This window comes from Toxotes jaculatrix, chromosome 22 (assembly GCF_017976425.1).
Source record: "Toxotes jaculatrix isolate fToxJac2 chromosome 22, fToxJac2.pri, whole genome shotgun sequence".
NCBI lineage: Eukaryota > Metazoa > Chordata > Actinopteri > Toxotidae > Toxotes > Toxotes jaculatrix.
Window position 1 is genome coordinate 3,527,072 of NC_054415.1, and position 18,385 is coordinate 3,545,456.

Consider the following 18,385-nt stretch of genomic DNA (forward strand, 5'->3'; position numbering starts at 1 on the left):
CTTTGATGTTAGAGGAGTTTTGTGCAGAAGCAGTGACTCATACCTCCTCTGCCAATCAATACTAACCCTGTAGTGATAGTAATCAAGGTCATTTTGTTATTAAAGATATTGTTAGCGGCAGCAACAGCATCTTTTTCTACTTAAATAAACGCTTAGCTGCAGCTCTGTGCATCCTAAACGAAAACATGACATGATAAGCTTCTGTATCAACAGGAAATAAAACATTTTTATTGATCATTTGTGTATATGAAGTTATATAACAACAGTCAGAAAACTCCACAGAGTGAATCACTACACAAAGTGAAACAAAACTGTAAAACACCTCGTCAAAAATGAAGGTATACACAGCAAATATAACTGTCAGCGGCTCGCTGTCACCGCGAGCGATATGGCAGGAAAAAACACCCCAAACAGTTCTACAAGATTACAGAGAAAATTTCCACACACAAAATACTCAAGCAGGCAGTTGATATACACAAAGGCAACTAGGATCTTTCTACAGCATCAGATTCTAATACTTTACACAGCTTTGTTTTTGAAAGGTCAGTGTGGCTTTTTGTCAGTGTCTGGAGAGAATCTTGAGTTCCTTGTCACACAGAGAGCTTGATAAGGTATTTTCGTAAGAGGAGAATTTGGGGATTTGTTTATGCATGCATACTTTGGTAGGAAATTGTAATAAGAGGAGCATTGCGTTGCAGTGCAGGTAATGGCTTTTGCTTTGTGGCTTTTCCACATGCCTCGCAATCCAATGGGTTCTGCAATGCTGCCCATTACTGAATTCCCTGATACGTTTATACACGTGGTCTGTCACAATTCAGTCTGATTTTCCTTCAGCTTTGATTGGATTATTCCATTAGTACAACCGTTCTTACATTAGTATTCATACTGAATTGCTCAGGCTTTTTGCCGAGCCTTTACCTTGTACTTTAATCTGTTTTTTTTTTTATTTAGATCTGAAGCTGTACTGGAATTTATGACTCTACATATGTAAAACATCAAATAAAAGAATCCCTCTGCTGAAGAGGGACTGGGAATGCAGCTGTATTAAAGTATATTCAATGGTTTTGGGATGCTATCAGACTAGGGAGGTTTTACTCCACAGGGTTATGAAATAAATTCATAATAGTTGAAAAAATATAAACAAAATGACTTTTTTTTAACAACAAAAAGTGCAAAGTACATCTAATCTCACGGTTAAAGTAATCTACATCAACACAGTCTGTACTGTACATTCAGAGTTTTCATCTCAAATATAAAAGGGGTTTTTGAATCAAAAGGGCAGTTAACAAATTTAAAAAAAATCCATGATGAAAAATGAAATAATGATGATGACATATAGAATATGGATGATAGATAGAATGATATCTGCGGCTGAATAATCATATTCATGTCACTTTATATTTATTCTAGATATACATTTTTGACACGATTATGTATATATATACATGGCATTTTAAGGGGATATTTAAATGTAGAATCTTGTTTGGTATTTAACTAATACTCCCTGAAACTTCTGATGCTGGAACTGTGTGCAAGAAGAGAAAACAAACCTGCGAAAAGGGAGGGAACCCTAAACAGAGGTCAACAGGTGTCAAGCTCCAACCTACAAGCTGAATCTACGTGTGCTGTGTCCTAACCATTTCTCTGGAAAGGAGAAAACGTCTCTCTGGACTGGAATCATCCTCTAGGGTTAGAATCTTTTTTTCTCGGGCAACGCCACCCACGTTAACACTATGGGATGAACATACAAGTATTGCACAGTGCTCAACAAAATGCTGTGTGAAGCGACCCACCTGCGCTCAGATAAAACGTCTTTCCAACTTCTCTTTTTGTTTTTTTTTTTGTCGCGTGCTGTCAGGCGACGCCACGCGCTCTCACTCTCTCTCTTTCTCTGCGTGTAGAAGGGAAAATGGCATTAAACGCTACGACATCACTACAGAACAAACTGGTTTCGCTACCTACTGATAAGTCTACATCTCTAAGCACACACGGCAGTCACAGTGATACACAAAGCAGTCCTCAGAGACTCCTATGGAATGACAAGTAGCTTTTTCATAATAGTGCTATCAACTACACAATAACATTGAAAACATTTAGAAAGTCCTCCTGAAGCTAGCATCGAGTATATGCAAGAGGTTCCTCCAAGATAAGAGACTTCATGGTTTTCATGGATTAAAACTTATTCCTTTACTAATTGGACCCGTAGTAAAGGACATGATGGACTAATAGCCTACACAGACCATTAACTTTTACGGTTATTTTGCATTCTCTTGGTGTAGTCCTGTGCCAACAACAAAATAAAAACCGATGTAACTGCTGTTGGCTGAAACGTGATTTGTCATCATTGCTTTCTTCTTTTTTAAGTAAGCCGATCAAGCAGGAGGATTTCTGGCGTGCCCCACCCCCACCCACCCACCTGCAGGTGTCCTGAAATAAAGCCAGCCAACAATCATCCAAAAATGGTTTCTAAAGAAGTCAACAAGCTAGTTCAAAGACATCCAGTGCAAAACAGCAGCCACATAAAAGTTAACATTGGCAGTAAAACATGGCTAGCTCTATTGTCACTGTGAGAAGGCAAAGAAGGCAAAGAAAGCAAAGACTGCGATTCAGGGCACCATTGCAGCCAAAGACATTGTTCCCAATAAACCAAAGCTACAACCACTAGCAAGTGGGAGTGTGCATGAAGAGAGGATCTCTACATAAGTCACCTCCCTGAAAATGGCAGTGTTTAGAAACTCGCTTCACCTCCGTCAATATTACATTGACCCAAAGTTTAAACTTTACTCTTAGATTTTTTTTTTCCTCTCCTCTGATTGAAGGCAAGGGGATAGTATCAGAAGAGCTTCCCCTGGTGTCAGTAGATCTCCCCCCTTCCCAGCCTTTAGTAAAGATTGTAAAAAAAATCATGCAGTTTACTAAAAATAGTCAAGACGTTGAATTGCTCTAAAAAATAGTCCTCTTAAAACCAGAGTCGCGACTTTTTTAAACTCCGTCTCAAAGATCGGACCCCGGCCTAAATGCGATATACTTCCAACAACGACAAGGCTGTTTAAAGTAAGCAGTTAACAAAAATATTGTTAAACAAGCTTAAGGACACAATGGCTACAGCTTGGTGCTTTTTCACACGGGGTCTGTTTCTGAAGGGTTAAGAAATGAGTCTTTTGTTTGGAGGCAAAATTTGCCAATTCTGTTAAAGAAAACAAGCCTGTATAAGTGAACGAGGACCTATTTCACTTAGAGGAAACTGCCAAAAATGGAGAAATGAAATGCTAACTGGTTTGTATTGACTATTGTTTCTGGTAACAGTGTGCATCAAGCGAAGCACATAGGTCCTCGGATTGAGAAATAAGTACAAAAAGTCGTAAGAAATCATGTGCTTGTATAATTTCCAGCAGCATAATTTTTCCCACAGAACCATAGTAGTTAATGGCCTTGTATTTTGGAGTTTTGTGTGTGTATATATTCATCTATTTGTCTTTTCTGTGATGATCCTTTGCTGAACTTAAAGCCGTCCTTTACAATGTGAATATATTTCCACTAGTGTCTTGCAGGTTGGAATTCATTATTTTTTCTGGAATGCAATAAGGTAATAAGGTAGAATTTTTAAATCCTGGGATATATAATATTGGCTTTCCTCTATATCTGCATTTACATAATTTAAAATAGAACATCTTATTAAAAACATCAAGATATACACAGATTAGGAAACGGGTAACAACATACAAACACATAAACTAGAAATCATTTTTGTCTGCATACTTATATATACAACTGTGGTACAATAAATTCTTTCAGTCATGCGCTATCTATACAGATCATATTGCTTAAAAGAAGGGGGCATTTGGTCGGGGCATTTAAGGGCTTAGAGATGGAAAACAAAAATTGCTGAATCAGAATGGAACAAAAAAATAGAGAAAGCGAGAAAATTGGAACCTGATAGAAAAAAGCAGAGGATAGGACGTCGCAGAGAGTTTCAACAATTAGGACTGTGTGTGAAACTAGGAGCAGTAAAGCTGGGAGGGGCTGAGAGGCAGGTTAAGGGCTGGGGAGGGGGGGTTTACATGGATGGACCCATATATCACTGAGGTATTTACACATACTGGCTAAAGAGTACTACAAGGCAGGTGCTGAAAGGGCCCCTGCCTATTTCTTGGTGGAAAGCTGAGCGTCCACCTCCTCCTCAGGCTTCAGCACGTGCCACTGAGCGATGGGTCTCCTGGGGTTGGCCAACATGTCAGACCAGTGGCGCAGCTCCGTCCCCGAGCTGTTGAGGCCCACAAAGACCTTGCCGATGGCATCGTTCTTGCCGATCTTGTCATAGTCCAGAACAGTTATAACAATTTGCACTTTCTGTAAAAAGGGAAGAAGTGAGGAGATACAAATAAACTGAGGTGTCGTCTGCATATATATGGACTATCTTCATCTCCTAAGAGCTGCGTTTTCTTCAATGAACAGTGGAAACAGTGGATTTACACATTTTGGGTTACTGCCCACTTTTATCACTATGATCACAAATAATCATCACTTTGTACGCCCTCTATTTTACTTATTTTTTTTCCTGTTATTGTTTTTAACTGCTCATTAAAGTTTTTGTTCTATATTTTATCTTATAATTATTTTTGTCTTTAATTTGTTGTTATATTGTAGAGAACATTGGCTAGAGAACACAGATCTTTTTTTTTTTTTTCTTTTTAAGATCTAGCAGATACAGAGTGGTTAAAGCAGTATTTTTAAATGTCTAATAAACAATGTCCAGCCCACACTCAAATGTCAGTTTTTGCAGAGTGGAAAAATGTGAGCGTTTTTGTATTAAACTATATGAAACTGTCCCTGATTATTGCTTTAAGTAGTACAGTAACGCAGAGAATGAGGAGTTCCTTCAGACATTAATGTTGATTAACAGTAACTGACATTCCAGACCAGGCCTCAGTTATTTTCAGAGCCAAACACCACAGAATGTTTGATTACTCAGAGGTCTAAGACTCAGCCTCGGCATGTGTTTATTCAAAGGGACACTGCAAAGAGGAGTGACCTGGGCATCAATCTCTGGCAGAGAATATGAATTAGTGCACAAAGAGCCCTGATTAAGTTTCGATCCACCGGCACACTGAGACGGAGCTACAGCCACCTGCGCGAGCACAGAACCGCTGCTCTAAAAGAGCATGCCTAAAACGCCATGTAATGAAATACTGAATAAGGTTTCCAGATGGCCGATTGAGGTTAGTTGATTTTTAAAGGGAAAGTTCGTCTACAAATTGCTCATTGAAACAAGACTCGTTCATGGGAGATTAGCAGGCTCTTTCATTAATAATCACTGACCAGTCAGTACTGTCCTTCATGTAACTGGTTTGCTGATAATCATCATTATTGAAAAGGGATAATTCAGCATTTTGGGAAATACAATTATTTGCTTTCTTTCAGATGAAGGGGAAGTTTTTTTTATGTAGCCAAAAATGTAGGCTAATTTTTTCTTCCTGTTTTGGCTGTAAAGTGAATGTGTCAGAGATTATAGCTGAAAATAAATAAATCTAAACAGTGTAAGAATTAGCTTACTGTGTGTGTGTGTGTGCTGAGGAGATTGTGGAACAACTTCAGTCAATAACAAACCCTCTGTTAGTGTTACGAGTTAGACCAATTAAAGGAACCATTTGTAATTCCCATACAATCTCTTAGACAATTTAAATCTTTAAATTAATTACACAAACAGTACCAAGGTCAAGTTTAACTCAAATCCAACACCCCGCCTCTGCTGATGAAAGCGGTTGTGTAGATGTGTAGCTCTCTATAAGCAGCCGGTTTAATTTGTTGTAAATGTTAACGGCATGGAGGTAAAAAAACAATCTGTCTGAGAAATCGATTAGTGAATTAAACTGTATTTGTTTCCCTTTAAAACAGCAGACGGAGGTAACACTGTGAAAGTAAGTCTGTAATTAAAAATCACCATAGCTCTGAGTGTCTTTATTTCAAATCAGATCTAATAGAGCCAGAGGCCCAAAGAGCTGTCAATGATGTCGAGGGTGTTTAAACAGTCCATTAGTTTAACATTTTACCACAACCTCTTTAAGGAGCATAGCTAGTGTTTGACTGATTGGTCACAGTCAAATTAAGTCGTTTAAGTACGTTTTTAATTTGCATAATATTCTCATTCTCGTGCCTTTCAGGAGAGCGTTCAATACACCCAATCAATGACACGTTTATGATTCCATCCGTGGCACTAATAATTGTTTAATGATCAACCTGGCTCTTGGTGATGAGATAAGAAATGCAAATTTAGCCAACATACTGGTATCAGCAGCACTAAATAAGGGCTTGATTTGGATGGGGTTGATTGGGATCAACACAGTTTAAATTGAATCTGAGGCTCGTGGACCCAAACCCGTGATTTGTGAGCTGTGACAGGCTTAATCAATTTGACTCAATTACTGTCTTGCCTGAAGAGATAATGTTGTTCATTGCTACTCCTTCCTGGCACAGTTTGTGCATTCTTTATCCTTTCTTTCAGAAGGTTCTTAAAAAAAGATTCATGCTTTACTCCTTTGTTTCGTGAAAGAATCATATACTGTCATTGTTGGTGTACGAACTTTCTGAATTTCACCTGAATCATAAAGTGCATGGCAATCACTGAAAACATGCTACGAACAGCACTGAGGTTCATGCTACAGGCAACAACAACGTGCAGAGAATCGCATCCACGGAGCAATTGGTTTGTCAAATTGAGAAACCAAGACTGATTTAAACTGAAGTGCCTTTGATTATACTGTTAAGATAAAAAGCCTCTAAACTGATTATTTGACAAATGAGCTCCCACTTATCAGTTGCTTATATGAAACCAGATGTTTGCCGGGTTTTACAGTACAATTTGTCCCTACAGTGTAGCACAATACCTTTTAGAAATCAAAAAAATGATTATTAGTTTAGGGAAATGTACCTGGATTTGTTCAAATGGGACTTCAAAGCTAAACGACTCGTTGTAGTAAGGGTTGAGGGTGTTCTTCTTGATTGTCGTCTTCTTCTTCTTCAGCCTCTTGCCGTTTTGCATCAGGTGGATCTTCACGTATGGATCTGCAGACAAAAAAATAAGAACAATTTCACACACATAAACCACCCCTTTTTTTACAAACTTGTGATTAAATCCAAAATATAAAACTATTGATTATAGCGGCTGTAAACCAGCCTTTAAATCTACAACACCAACATCAGTGATGGGTTAATATCTTCAAAACAAGCAGTGGGCAGTGGCTACAAAGCAAGGCCATGAAAATCCTGAGTGTTTCCATCACTCAGTTAACCTTCAACATTCAAGGGCCTCATTTTCATCTGTCCGAATTCCATCTCAAGCAGTGCCCAAGTGGTCTGCTTGGTCCGTCCTCATCCACTCTCTGGCAATCAGGTGGAGTGTGCGTCTGAAAACAGCTAACCACCCTTCGCTTTTGTTTACGACGTGACGCTACTCCTCCTGATTTGTTTACGTTCTCCAAATTGTCATCAAAACTAAATTGGACAAGAGGAAAGTACGGGCAGCTGAAGAACATTTACTCGTCTTATTCATGACCTAAAAAATATGACCATAAATATGATCTATCACTGTATTGTTGGTGCTTGTTGTTGTTGTTGACCAGATTGTTGAAGATTCTGGTTCCACGTGTGACGAACCACATAAGGATGCTAAATGATCTCTGATCTCAGCCCCACAACCACAAAGAATGATATAAGCTATAGGAGGAACATTAATGAAAAACACTTTGTGCCATTTATCATTTAAGACAACGCGCTGCTCTAGAAAGACAAAAACAAATAACCACAATAATCTCCGAGATGCTAATAAGGTTTCCTTTCCTGAGGATAACAACACCACATCTAAATACAGAGAGTTGTGCATCAGTACGAATAAGGAGGAAGACTTTAAATCAGAGCTTATAATTAGTTGTTGAAACACCACTTTTAGTTTGGAACATTGGTTTGGCTTTCTAACAAAGGCAAGTACTGAAGAGGTTTAGCTCCCTTAATCTTTTATGCAATTTAGGGGGATAAGGGCCTGACTGCAGACTGTTGGACTGCTGACATGAATATACAGAGAAAACCACACAAACAGAGTAAGAGAGGGGAAAAGCAGCAGCATAAATAGATGACAGAGACATGAGTGAAAAGGTAGCAGGGTCCTAATGGAGTGGGTATCCATTATTACTCTCCTGCTGTGAAGAGCTGGAGCGCTGGAATGATAGAAACGGTGAACGGGGGGTCGTGTTTGAGTGTGCTGTCGCTTTATGCATGAAATGAATACATCCAGTATTACCTAAATAAGGAGCTTCTCCAGCCACATCTGTGCCAAACAGCACAAAGAGGCTTTCATGTAATGTTATCCATCAAGTCAGAATTAGCTTTAATTTTGGGAATCTTACTCTCAGTGTTATTCAGTGGGATTTCTGTTGTATTTCTGCACTTTACTCCCATAAGCCACTTGCCAGTGCTGTCACATTTTCACCCCCTTGGGTGATTTCTGCAGGTTTTCTTTGTCTGATCAGCCATGGGTGGCTGTCGTCGCTCATAGAAACTCCTCAGTTCTTTTTTTTTCTGCTTATTCCAAACTAATCTCGCACAGACAGACGTCGGTCCCATCAGGTTCACAGAGGTTTAAAGAAAGTCAGGTACAAAAGCTCAGAAATGGAAAAGGGCAAAGAGGGTCTGGAAAAGAGATCTTTGTGCTAAAAAAAAAAAGACAAATCTAAAGAACCATCTCAAAATTGTAACACTAGACACATTTTGAAATTTGGCATTTGCAAACAAAGAACAACTCGTTTGTTGAACATTTGCTGTAGAGATTTTTGGTAAAGTTAAAAAAAAAGACGCCACCCTGCAAACTTTGAGGCCTGTTGTGAGAGGAAGTTTCAACAACGATTATCTATCAGTGCACACAGCTGTTCATGTGGAAATGTTGTACAGTCCATGTCATGTATCCTCTCATACTGGTAACTGTGCCTGAATAAACACAATCTGAATGGGAATATGCAAGATAGATCTCAGGCTAAAGAAAAAAAAAAAAAGAAAGAAAGAAAACACCTGTGGCGCCACATCACTGCTATCCAGACGTTCTTATCTTTCTGGCCAGCAGATGAGAGTTTGGCATTATTGGGTTTCGGGAGGCTCACCGTACCTCATATCCGGCCCCATTTTACCGTCTCATCCCAGACGGATGTAATCTCTCCCATTTTATGGATGAATGGCAGCGGTCCTGATGCCAGAGCACTTCCTCACATATGTGTAGAGCACAGAGGCTCGGTCCTCACTATCCTGATGGTTGCTCATCTGAGTCCTGGATCCTGGCCATGGTTTTATGAGGTGATGCACTATCAGTAGTCCATACAGTTCCCCCAGGAGGCCAGAAGTAGGTTTCTGGATAAGTGATGAGCTTTGAGCCAAATCCGCTGCAGAGTTAAGTAGAGCTAGTCTAATTTTAAAGTGGTTACTTATAGTTTGTTTTTCAAGCTGTGAATAATTGCCAGCTGTCAGAGTCATTTGGATTATTTTGGCGAGGAGGACGGTGCCTGTCACGGCTGAAGCTACAGTACTTTATTACATGCACAGACACATAACACCAAACACGGAATTTGTTTCTTCCTGAAAAGTATTTCCGTGTTCGCCGAGTGTGGCCGCTGCGGGTGCTGGCAGAGTTGTGCCAAATGAACACCAATACAAGCAGGGTTAAATATAGCCTGGCTGTCATCTTAGCTTTCCTCCCATCATTTTGGATTTGCCATGGTGGGTGCACCCAGGGGTGACTGTCGGTTTAGTTTTACACACTCAAGTCAGCGGTGAATCACACACACGCCACACAAACACAGGCGTTTACAGTGAAACTCTTCCAGCGGCGAAGACCCACATAAAACCACTTCACAAGATGTGATGCAGATCTTTGTGATATTGTGTTGCAGCCTTGTTCACACAATGAGAACCTAAATGATCTGAAAGCTTAGAAATCTTTCTGTAGCTCATCCGCTTCTTATTATCCCCATATTCGGAATTTGTTTATAATAAAGAAAAATTCTGACAAAATAAATTCTGCATTGCCTAATCACTTTAAAATTGCTTTCTTCTCTCAGGCCTGTTCATCATTTTAACGATCCCTCAGGCTCACTGCCGTACTGACCGGGAGAAAGACTCTCAGTCCGACCAGCCAGAGGAGCAAAACAAATAAACCCTCCAGCAGAGAGGCTTGATGGTGAGCCGGAGCACCAGGTCGGGGCAGAGCGGCTTCATTACCGCCGACACGGCGCCTGTGTGCTTTGATAACCTCCCCCACTGTGGGCCATTACCTGGTTATGTGACGCCTCACAGCCCTCTGGGATGTCTTCAGAGGTACAAAGAGGGTGGGACAAAACACTTTTGCTGCCAATACCCCTATAAGCCTGCATGTCCTCATTCGGAGTCGCTTCCAGACACTTAGCCTTTGTGTCCGACACACTTCTGAGTCTGACTCACCTTTGATGGTGCACCATGCCAAGGACACACTATAGTGGATTGAAATACTGTAAAAAAATAGAACCATTTAGCAGAACTACTGCACAAAATAAAATGACACATCTGTGGGAGGCTGAAAGAGTTGCTGAATCAAGGATGACTTTGCCTGCTGCTGCAATTACTGGCTTTTATAACTCACTTTCTGGTCTTTACTCTTGTTTTGTGACGCTGTAAAAATCCACCGCCCACCGGAGTTTCAAGATTCTCTGAAATCTGATTGTCTACATTCCAACACAATGGATATGTATTGGACCTATACATTGCTATGGAGGCGGCTAAAGTGGAGAGAGGAGTAACTTGTCTGTAATGAGGCCCGGATTATTTTGAGACAACAGCTAAAGAGCATGGTGCCTGGTGCATCACCGCAGTTGAATAACAGCAATCGCGAGGAGCGCCGAAAGTCAACTGCACCGTCAAAAATATTATTTCAAAAGTGTGTTTTTCTAAGAAACACAGCACGGAGGTCGATTTGGAGAGATGTTTCTTGAGGAGCCAATCAAAAGAATTATTTCTGATTATACATTGGTTAATGATAATACCCACATCTTCCTCTGTGAGCCATAATTAGGCATGGTAAACAGGATGACAATAGGGGAGAAGGCTGATCCCAGGCCATCAATTACTTGTCCTCCTCCTTAAGCTCTGGCTGAGCCACCTTGTGGAAGGAGGCTAATTATTGTTATTAGAGACCTGCCCATTTTTTCATCCATCTGCTACACTCTAAAGTCCATTCTCAGAGCAGGAAAGCAGTCGCAACTAACAAAAATCAAAAGTCAAACTGCAATTTAGAGTATATTCTGGTTGTGTGTAATTAGAAACATGCACTGTGCTATTACTGTATGCTAATAATTCACCCTGAAACTCACAGACGAGTGCACACAGATAAAACATGCTCCAATTAAATGTGACATACAGTACATGGTGTCAAACTGTCCGGCTTCCCAGCTATTTCCCTTCTCTGTAGGAGAGAAACCTGGCCCTCAAAGTGAACAGATTCACACCTTTTTCATACTGGCTAGTCGATGTGGCTGACAACTGAAAATGTTGACAATTCCACGATGCAAATGGGCACAGGTGAGAGCTAATGCCAGTAGCATAAAATGGCAGCGGGGGAGGTTTTTTTTTTCTTTTTTTCCGTCAAATGGCTGCTCGCGCCAGTCTGATAGATGAAAGGGAGCTCTGAGCTTTTAATGTGCGCTGTGTTACTGTACTGCAGGATGGTTAGGCTTATATGGAGAGACTGGGCTGTCGGGCAGAAAGTAAGTGGACCCAGGTGTATGGTAATTGCAGCAGAAAGAGTTGAGGCGGAAGGGAAGTGCACACCAGGGAATTTAAAATGAAACCACTGAAGAAAGTCAAAGGAGAGGCAGGAGGGAGGCAGAGGGGCCAGCTTATTGTGTGATTTTCTATGTGATTGTCTGTGTGCGCATGTGAGTCACTGATACGATCAAAAATTAGATACTGGTCAGTCGATACTGTCTAACTCCAGAAAGTCGAACACGATGCTTTGTTTTTGTTAATCACACATTTTATAACTGATCAATATTACAGTGACGGTCGAAGGGAAACTTCAAACTCATTATTATAACTCTGGATGGGTCTAAATGAGCCTTCGTGGGTCTGTATCATGTCAGTTTTGAAGCATGACAGGTTCTGAAATGAAAGATGTAAATAGAAAAAAAAAAGACAAGAGAAAGACATCAACTTGCGGCGTCCATCTGCACGCATCAAAAAAAACGAGTAAGAGGAGGAGCTTGTGAAGTCGGTCACAGTCACAGGGAAAATTTTGCACTGTGAGTTTTAGCTAAATGTGTTTTTAAGAGTGCCGGTGTATTCTGTGTCCTTTCACGTCATGCTGTGATTGGCTGCTTCGTTAAAATAGGCTGCAGCAGCAGACACACTGTGAGATTTTGCCTCTAAATTTCTGACACCGTCACAGTTTTGATGCAGCCTGTCTACGGTCGCTGCAGCTCTAAATTGGCTGTCGGTGGACTTTTAAAAACTGATGACCAAAGATTTTACCATGTTTCTCTCACAAATGTCAATTTTGTCTGGCACATCAACAAGTCACACAGTGTAAAGGGCCTTTTAAGGCTGGAACTCAAGACTATTCAGTCAAGTTAATGCATAAAAATACTAAAAAATGGTATATCAGAAGTTCCAAGAACTCAAGGTGGCTTTTTGCTTGTCCAACAAACAAACAAACAGCTCAAAACCCCAAAATATTTAATTAACTGTGATATAAAGGCACTAAAAGCATCAAATCAATTTAGAAGCCTGGAAGAGCAAATAATTAAATAATACATTTATTTTTCAGATTTGCTGGAAATTAATTTTCTGACAATCGTTGAAGCACTAACTTTACTGTTTCAGGACAAAATAATCGCTTTTGGCAGACCTGGTTTTCCAAAAATCCAGTCCAAGAAGAACCCCAGTGTGTGTGCATGCACGGGCTCAGCGTGCCCATTATAATTACAGAGTGACTAAGGTATGATTATATTTAAAGCTGTAATGTGCACACAGCTGGCTGGGCTACGCACCTTTGCCCAGATTGCTGACTTGTTCCCACAGGAGATTCACACTTTTGGAAAATGAGATTCTTTCATTTCTGCTTCACAGTGCGACATTAAAACTGAGACTAAGTCCCTAACTGCAAACTCACAGTGGATTTGTATAGTGTCCTGGGACTGTGTGAGACATCTATCATGCTTTTGTGTGTCCCTGAATGGATCTGTCCCTCTTTGACTGATGAAAGCAGATCGACTTGTGTTGCTTGTGTGAGTTTCAGTGACAAACTTTGCGTTTGTGGGTGCTGTATGTTCAGTTTCAACCCGACTTTTGCTCTGACAAGAGGCACATTTGGTTACCATGACATCAGACCTGCTATTCAAATTTGACTACACTGTTATAAATGTCATGTATTGATCGTAATCCTACATGAGTGTACCGTACTGCAGCTGCACCACACAACATTATGTCTGAACAGTTTCTTCAGGATCTGAAGATCTGTACAAAGATTTTTGGGGGAAAAACTTTTTTTTTCTTCGACAGATGTAATCGTGACTGGTGATGTGTTTGGGTGGTTGTTATAAAAAAAAAAAAAAAAAAGCAGTGTTGTAGGAGAGGCACAGCACAACGCATGTATAATTACAGACAAAAGCCCTGTCAGAGGGGAGTCAGTGGGCAGACACATGCAAACCCCTGCAATTCTCCTCACCTGACAGGCCTCCCACGTCCATTTTCTTCAGGTTTTTGGCCTCGAGGATGACCACGGTCAGCTTGCCAGCAGTGGGAACGTACCGCAGGGAGAAGCAAATATCACCCAGCTTCTCTTGCTGTTGGAGAGGCAGAGACAATGTAGAGGTGAGAACAGTTTTAACAGAAACTGCTAAATCCAAATTTACTGCATCACATGTTCAGAGCAGATGCTCACTGAGAGGCTGGATGAGGGGAGAAAAAAATAACTTGTAAATTCAGCTCCGAAGCACGTTGGAAATTGTTTAGTCAACCAAATGTGAAGCTCGTGTTTGCCTTTTTAACATGTGAGACATGTTGGTGTTTATTTAATTCTGCTCTCCAGAAGCAGAAAGGGTCCAAATCCTGCATTGATCTTCGAAGATATGAGCGATCACAATCACCTGGAAAACTCCGGTCCACTGCACTGTTTTAATGACATTAGTGTCTAATATGGACACTGATTATGAGAAATGTTTTTTTTTTAATATTTACAGCACAACAACTGTGCAGAACATATGTACAACGCTATAAAAATGAGTAAGATGGCTGGAGATCATTTTTTTTATATACTGTTTATCCAAAAACAGTCCACTGATGTATTATCAGGACAAGCTGGTAACAATGTTAGTCATCATGTGAGCCAGCTGTCTGCTGCTCTTTTGTATAAACGGACAAATACACAAATGCAAAATTATCAATCAATTTATAATTTGATTCCAATTTAAGTGCATAAAAATGTTATAAACAAGGGCTGATAACACAGCAGCTGCTGCTACTATAACCAGTGGAAGTGACATATATATTTAATACATTAAAAATGTACGCTATTATTATTTATAGGGTATATAGGATTGGTGTATTATGTATCTACATATTTTATATTATTCCACTCTGATATATAAATGGAAAAGAGTTTAACTTAACAGCATTAACAGTCAAGAATAAAATATATCAGGTAGAGATATATTCAATTCACAAAATACATTTATCTAACCTATGAAGTGTCTTTTACAGGGTTTCGAAGAAGGAACCACATACGCTTCATATCACACAGCATCTCTGAGTCACGGCTTCAGAGTCATAGCCAATCAATTGCACAACAAGTCCCTGCATGTTTTCAATCCTCTACTATGGATTTGGGTTTTTGTTTTGGTTTGAATGCTTTCTAATATCGGCCTCCACTTTTGTTTGTCACTCATCACTGTGGCGGAAAAGCACTGACTGCAATCACTTCACTGATTCAAACAAATCGCCATCACAACACAGCCTTATTATCATACGCTGAACAGAGAGCGATTCGCATTCCCTGCCATGTCTCTTATCAACGCGAGGAGAAGACACAGTCAATAACTCTCTCTCAGGTCACACCTGCCTCTGTGTGGCCATCTTGAAGGAAGATTATAAATCAGAGGCAAACCGGACATGAGTATTGACCTTTGTTTTACTTCAGGAGTCTTTCATCAAGTTTCAGTCAAGGTTTATTTCCTCATGTAGAATCAGTGTGCTGGAAATTTCTGCAGTGTGTTTAATACTGTAAACGACACCCACTCGTTTCATTTGTCATCCACTATTCTGACTGACGTCTGCTACGCAGAGACAATGACTAAGTCGTCTTACTTTGATGATCAGGGCTGGGTTTTAATCAGCACAAACACGCGCTCCCCTGAGGGCCAACGAGAGGAGGAGTGACGGTTAATTATACCTGTCGAGAGCAGTGACCAGGGTCTTATTTTCTATGAACTGTAAAAGGCCAACTGCTACCTTTTCAACTTAAAGGGCATTTTCGAAACTTGCCACTTCATATTTGACCTTAAAAGGATGGGTGGAGCATTGAATTTTGAGTTTTATTCACTCTGCTGCCTTCTCACTGAGCTCATTGCTAAAAGATTTATACCTGAAAGAGCTGCTCTTTCTCTGAGTGCGTGGACTGATATGCTGAGTCCTTCCAGAGCTTTCTCTGCTTTATATTTTTCTTTGCATCAAGGCCTAAAACAGGGCTTAACATCCAGCCAGGCTCACTCCACAGTATAATCTCACAATATACCCAATTACCATTCAATGCCACATAATGATCAGTCCATTTATATGATTTAATAATAATACATTTTCAGCATTTAGAAGGTGGGAAGTAGTCATTTCCAAAGTGGACCTCTCCACCTGCCCTCTGCTGAACCAGCGTCTCAAGCCTTGCGTTAAATCGTCAGGTGCGGCAGGTGTGTCCACGTGCTAAGGAAGTATAGTGATGCCCTTCAACTCCAAACAACACCACCAGCCATTCAACACTTTTATAATTAACCTTTAAATCAAACCACCGTAAAGCAAAAAAAGAGGTTCCCCTGGCAACACGTGCTATATGCCATGACATTTACCATGAAAATTGAATCCCCTGAACTGTTGCCTGGAAAGTCACACTTCTATTAATTGAAGGGGAAGTGTGAGCATTTGATTAAGTGACATTTCCAGGAGAGATGGATTACATCAGCCACGGCATCACGTTTGTCGTTCAAGCTCAAATGACTTGCTGAACACAGCCAAATAATCATGGCGACATCACATAAGCAATGAAAATACTCTTCATATTAAAACAGCAGCTGCTAGATTTACAAATCAGAGCTCTGGCACTCAGACAGGCGTCACAAAATTATTCCAAACCCACTCGTTTCCCCCTGTCGTGAGGGGTGATTGAACTTTTGGCATGTGTGTCTGCCTACACAGGCTTCATAAGTCTTACCTCCTCCTTCTCAGCGCTCTGCAGATCCCTCCACTCCTCTGTTATGTGGCTGAAGTCCACCTTATTCATGGGCACCTTGATGTCACCGATGGCGTCGTGTTTGGAGAAGCGGTCGAAATCGTACACCGTCATCACCAGCGTCTTCCCGCCAAGCTCCACGTAGGGGACCTGAGGAGGACGACAGCGGTAACAGAAGGAGAACGCCAACTTTCCCACGTACACTGCCCTTTCAAGTTGATCTCAGCTCATCCTAACAGCGGCAGATGTGCATAAAAACAGTGAAACATTTGTGTTTGATCAGTCTGGTCAGGAGTTTGTTTAGAAGAGTCTCACATGTATACATCAAACTGAATGTCAGTGCTGGCGTCTCTCTGCCAGACAAATAAACAAGGTCGCACTCGCCGACTGTTGGACTGAACAGCTGTCAGCTACGAAACTAAAGAAGCTTTGTTGAGGCTTTGTTGTTGAAAGATACACAACACTTGTATGAAAACCCAGAGCCTGCCAAAACACAGACACTTTGTGTGTGATACAAACTTGTGAGCTAACTATGGCTAACGCTCGACTTTTCTTTGTATTTACACTATTAACTCCGTAATCTACTCTTCTTCTGTTTAGAGGCAACAACCAACATCGAAGTCTGAAGTATTGCTGCATGGGACTGAACAATATTATCTCATTATATTATTCAGTTGCATTGATTTCAGTTTAATTGTTGACATTCATGAACTTCCACAGAAAAGTTTGTGATGTTTCTGTTCTGAAGTTAATTACATGTTGAGCGGAGTCGGATTTGTGTGTCTGTGAAGCGGGCGGATGCTGATGTTGTGGGCGCTTTGGTTTCCAAATCAATCACCGCTGCCCCCGCCCTGACAGACGCTGTTATCAGGCCTAATAGACAAGTGGGGGTGGGGGGGTGGGGGGCTGTCTAAGCAGTACTTGTAATCCTTGACTACATTCAATTTGAGGATGAAAGTTATTAAATGAAAATAACTTGTTAAACACAAAAAAATGAGAGTGTGGGAGAGATAAGGCATTATCTCCCAGAATCATCTTTTATTCTTGACAGTGTCACTGCTGCTCATAATCACCTGAGGTGTTTTTTTTATTTATTTATTTTTCCCCCCCCACGATGCATCACAGATTTCGAATTAAGTATTACAAAAGCTCACAAATAAAGCTGGTATTGAGATGGATATCACATCACATTATGCTTAACTTACACCAAACACCTGCGCTCTTCACTGACGGGTGAATAACAAAACTTTCCCCACTGCTGAGCAACAGCCATGCATCCATTATGGCCGAGGCAAGGCCAGGGTGTAGCGGTGCATCTGCCTGTGTTAATCCCAGTCACACTGAGTCTCACTGTGTGTGTGTGTTTGTGAGAGTGTAACTGTGTGTGTGAGAGAGATATTCTGTCAGGAGCTTGTTAATGTGCCAGCTGGTTGCTGTCTCCACACCTTCCCAGCATTCATAGCTGCATGCAAATCAGATTGTCAGTGGAACCAAAAGATCTCCGGCTACGAAAAAAAAAAAATTAAGTGCTTGAAATGCGCAAATGTTTTTGAGCACACACGACGAAAGCAAATGAAATTAAGCCTCTAATGTGAGCTGTACCTTGAAGGTGAACTGCTCGTTGAAGACGGGATTGAGGGTCTTCCTGTGGACCTTGGTCTCAAACTTCTTCTTCTTGTCGGGCAGCAGGTAGACCTTTACGTACGGGTCGGATGTGCCACCCATGTCCATAGCAGGCAGCTCTGCCGCCTGGATGATCCCCACTATGAGCTACGAGAGAAAGGCGAAGGATAGAAAAGTGAGGGAAGATGTGTCAGACTCTCTACAGATTCAAATTATCATAACTTGCACCTTCGTCTCACCACCGTCCTCATACAGAAGCTG

General features: G+C 40.8%; 1 protein-coding gene across 2 annotated transcripts in view; it reads right to left on the minus strand.

Moving 5' to 3' along the window:
- Positions 1-206: 206 nt before the first annotated feature.
- Positions 207-18,385, minus strand: part of syt1a (synaptotagmin Ia) — a 96,807-nt gene continuing 78,628 nt past the window's right edge. For both annotated transcript variants that reach the window (XM_041030378.1, XM_041030377.1), the window contains 5 exons: positions 18,104-18,271; positions 16,484-16,651; positions 13,733-13,850; positions 6,929-7,062; positions 207-4,350 (listed from right to left, as the gene is read on the minus strand). In XM_041030378.1, coding sequence (XP_040886312.1) covers positions 4,144-4,350; positions 6,929-7,062; positions 13,733-13,850; positions 16,484-16,651; positions 18,104-18,271 — 795 coding nt within the window. In that variant the 3' untranslated portion in view covers positions 207-4,143. The remainder of the gene's footprint in view (positions 4,351-6,928; positions 7,063-13,732; positions 13,851-16,483; positions 16,652-18,103; positions 18,272-18,385) is intronic.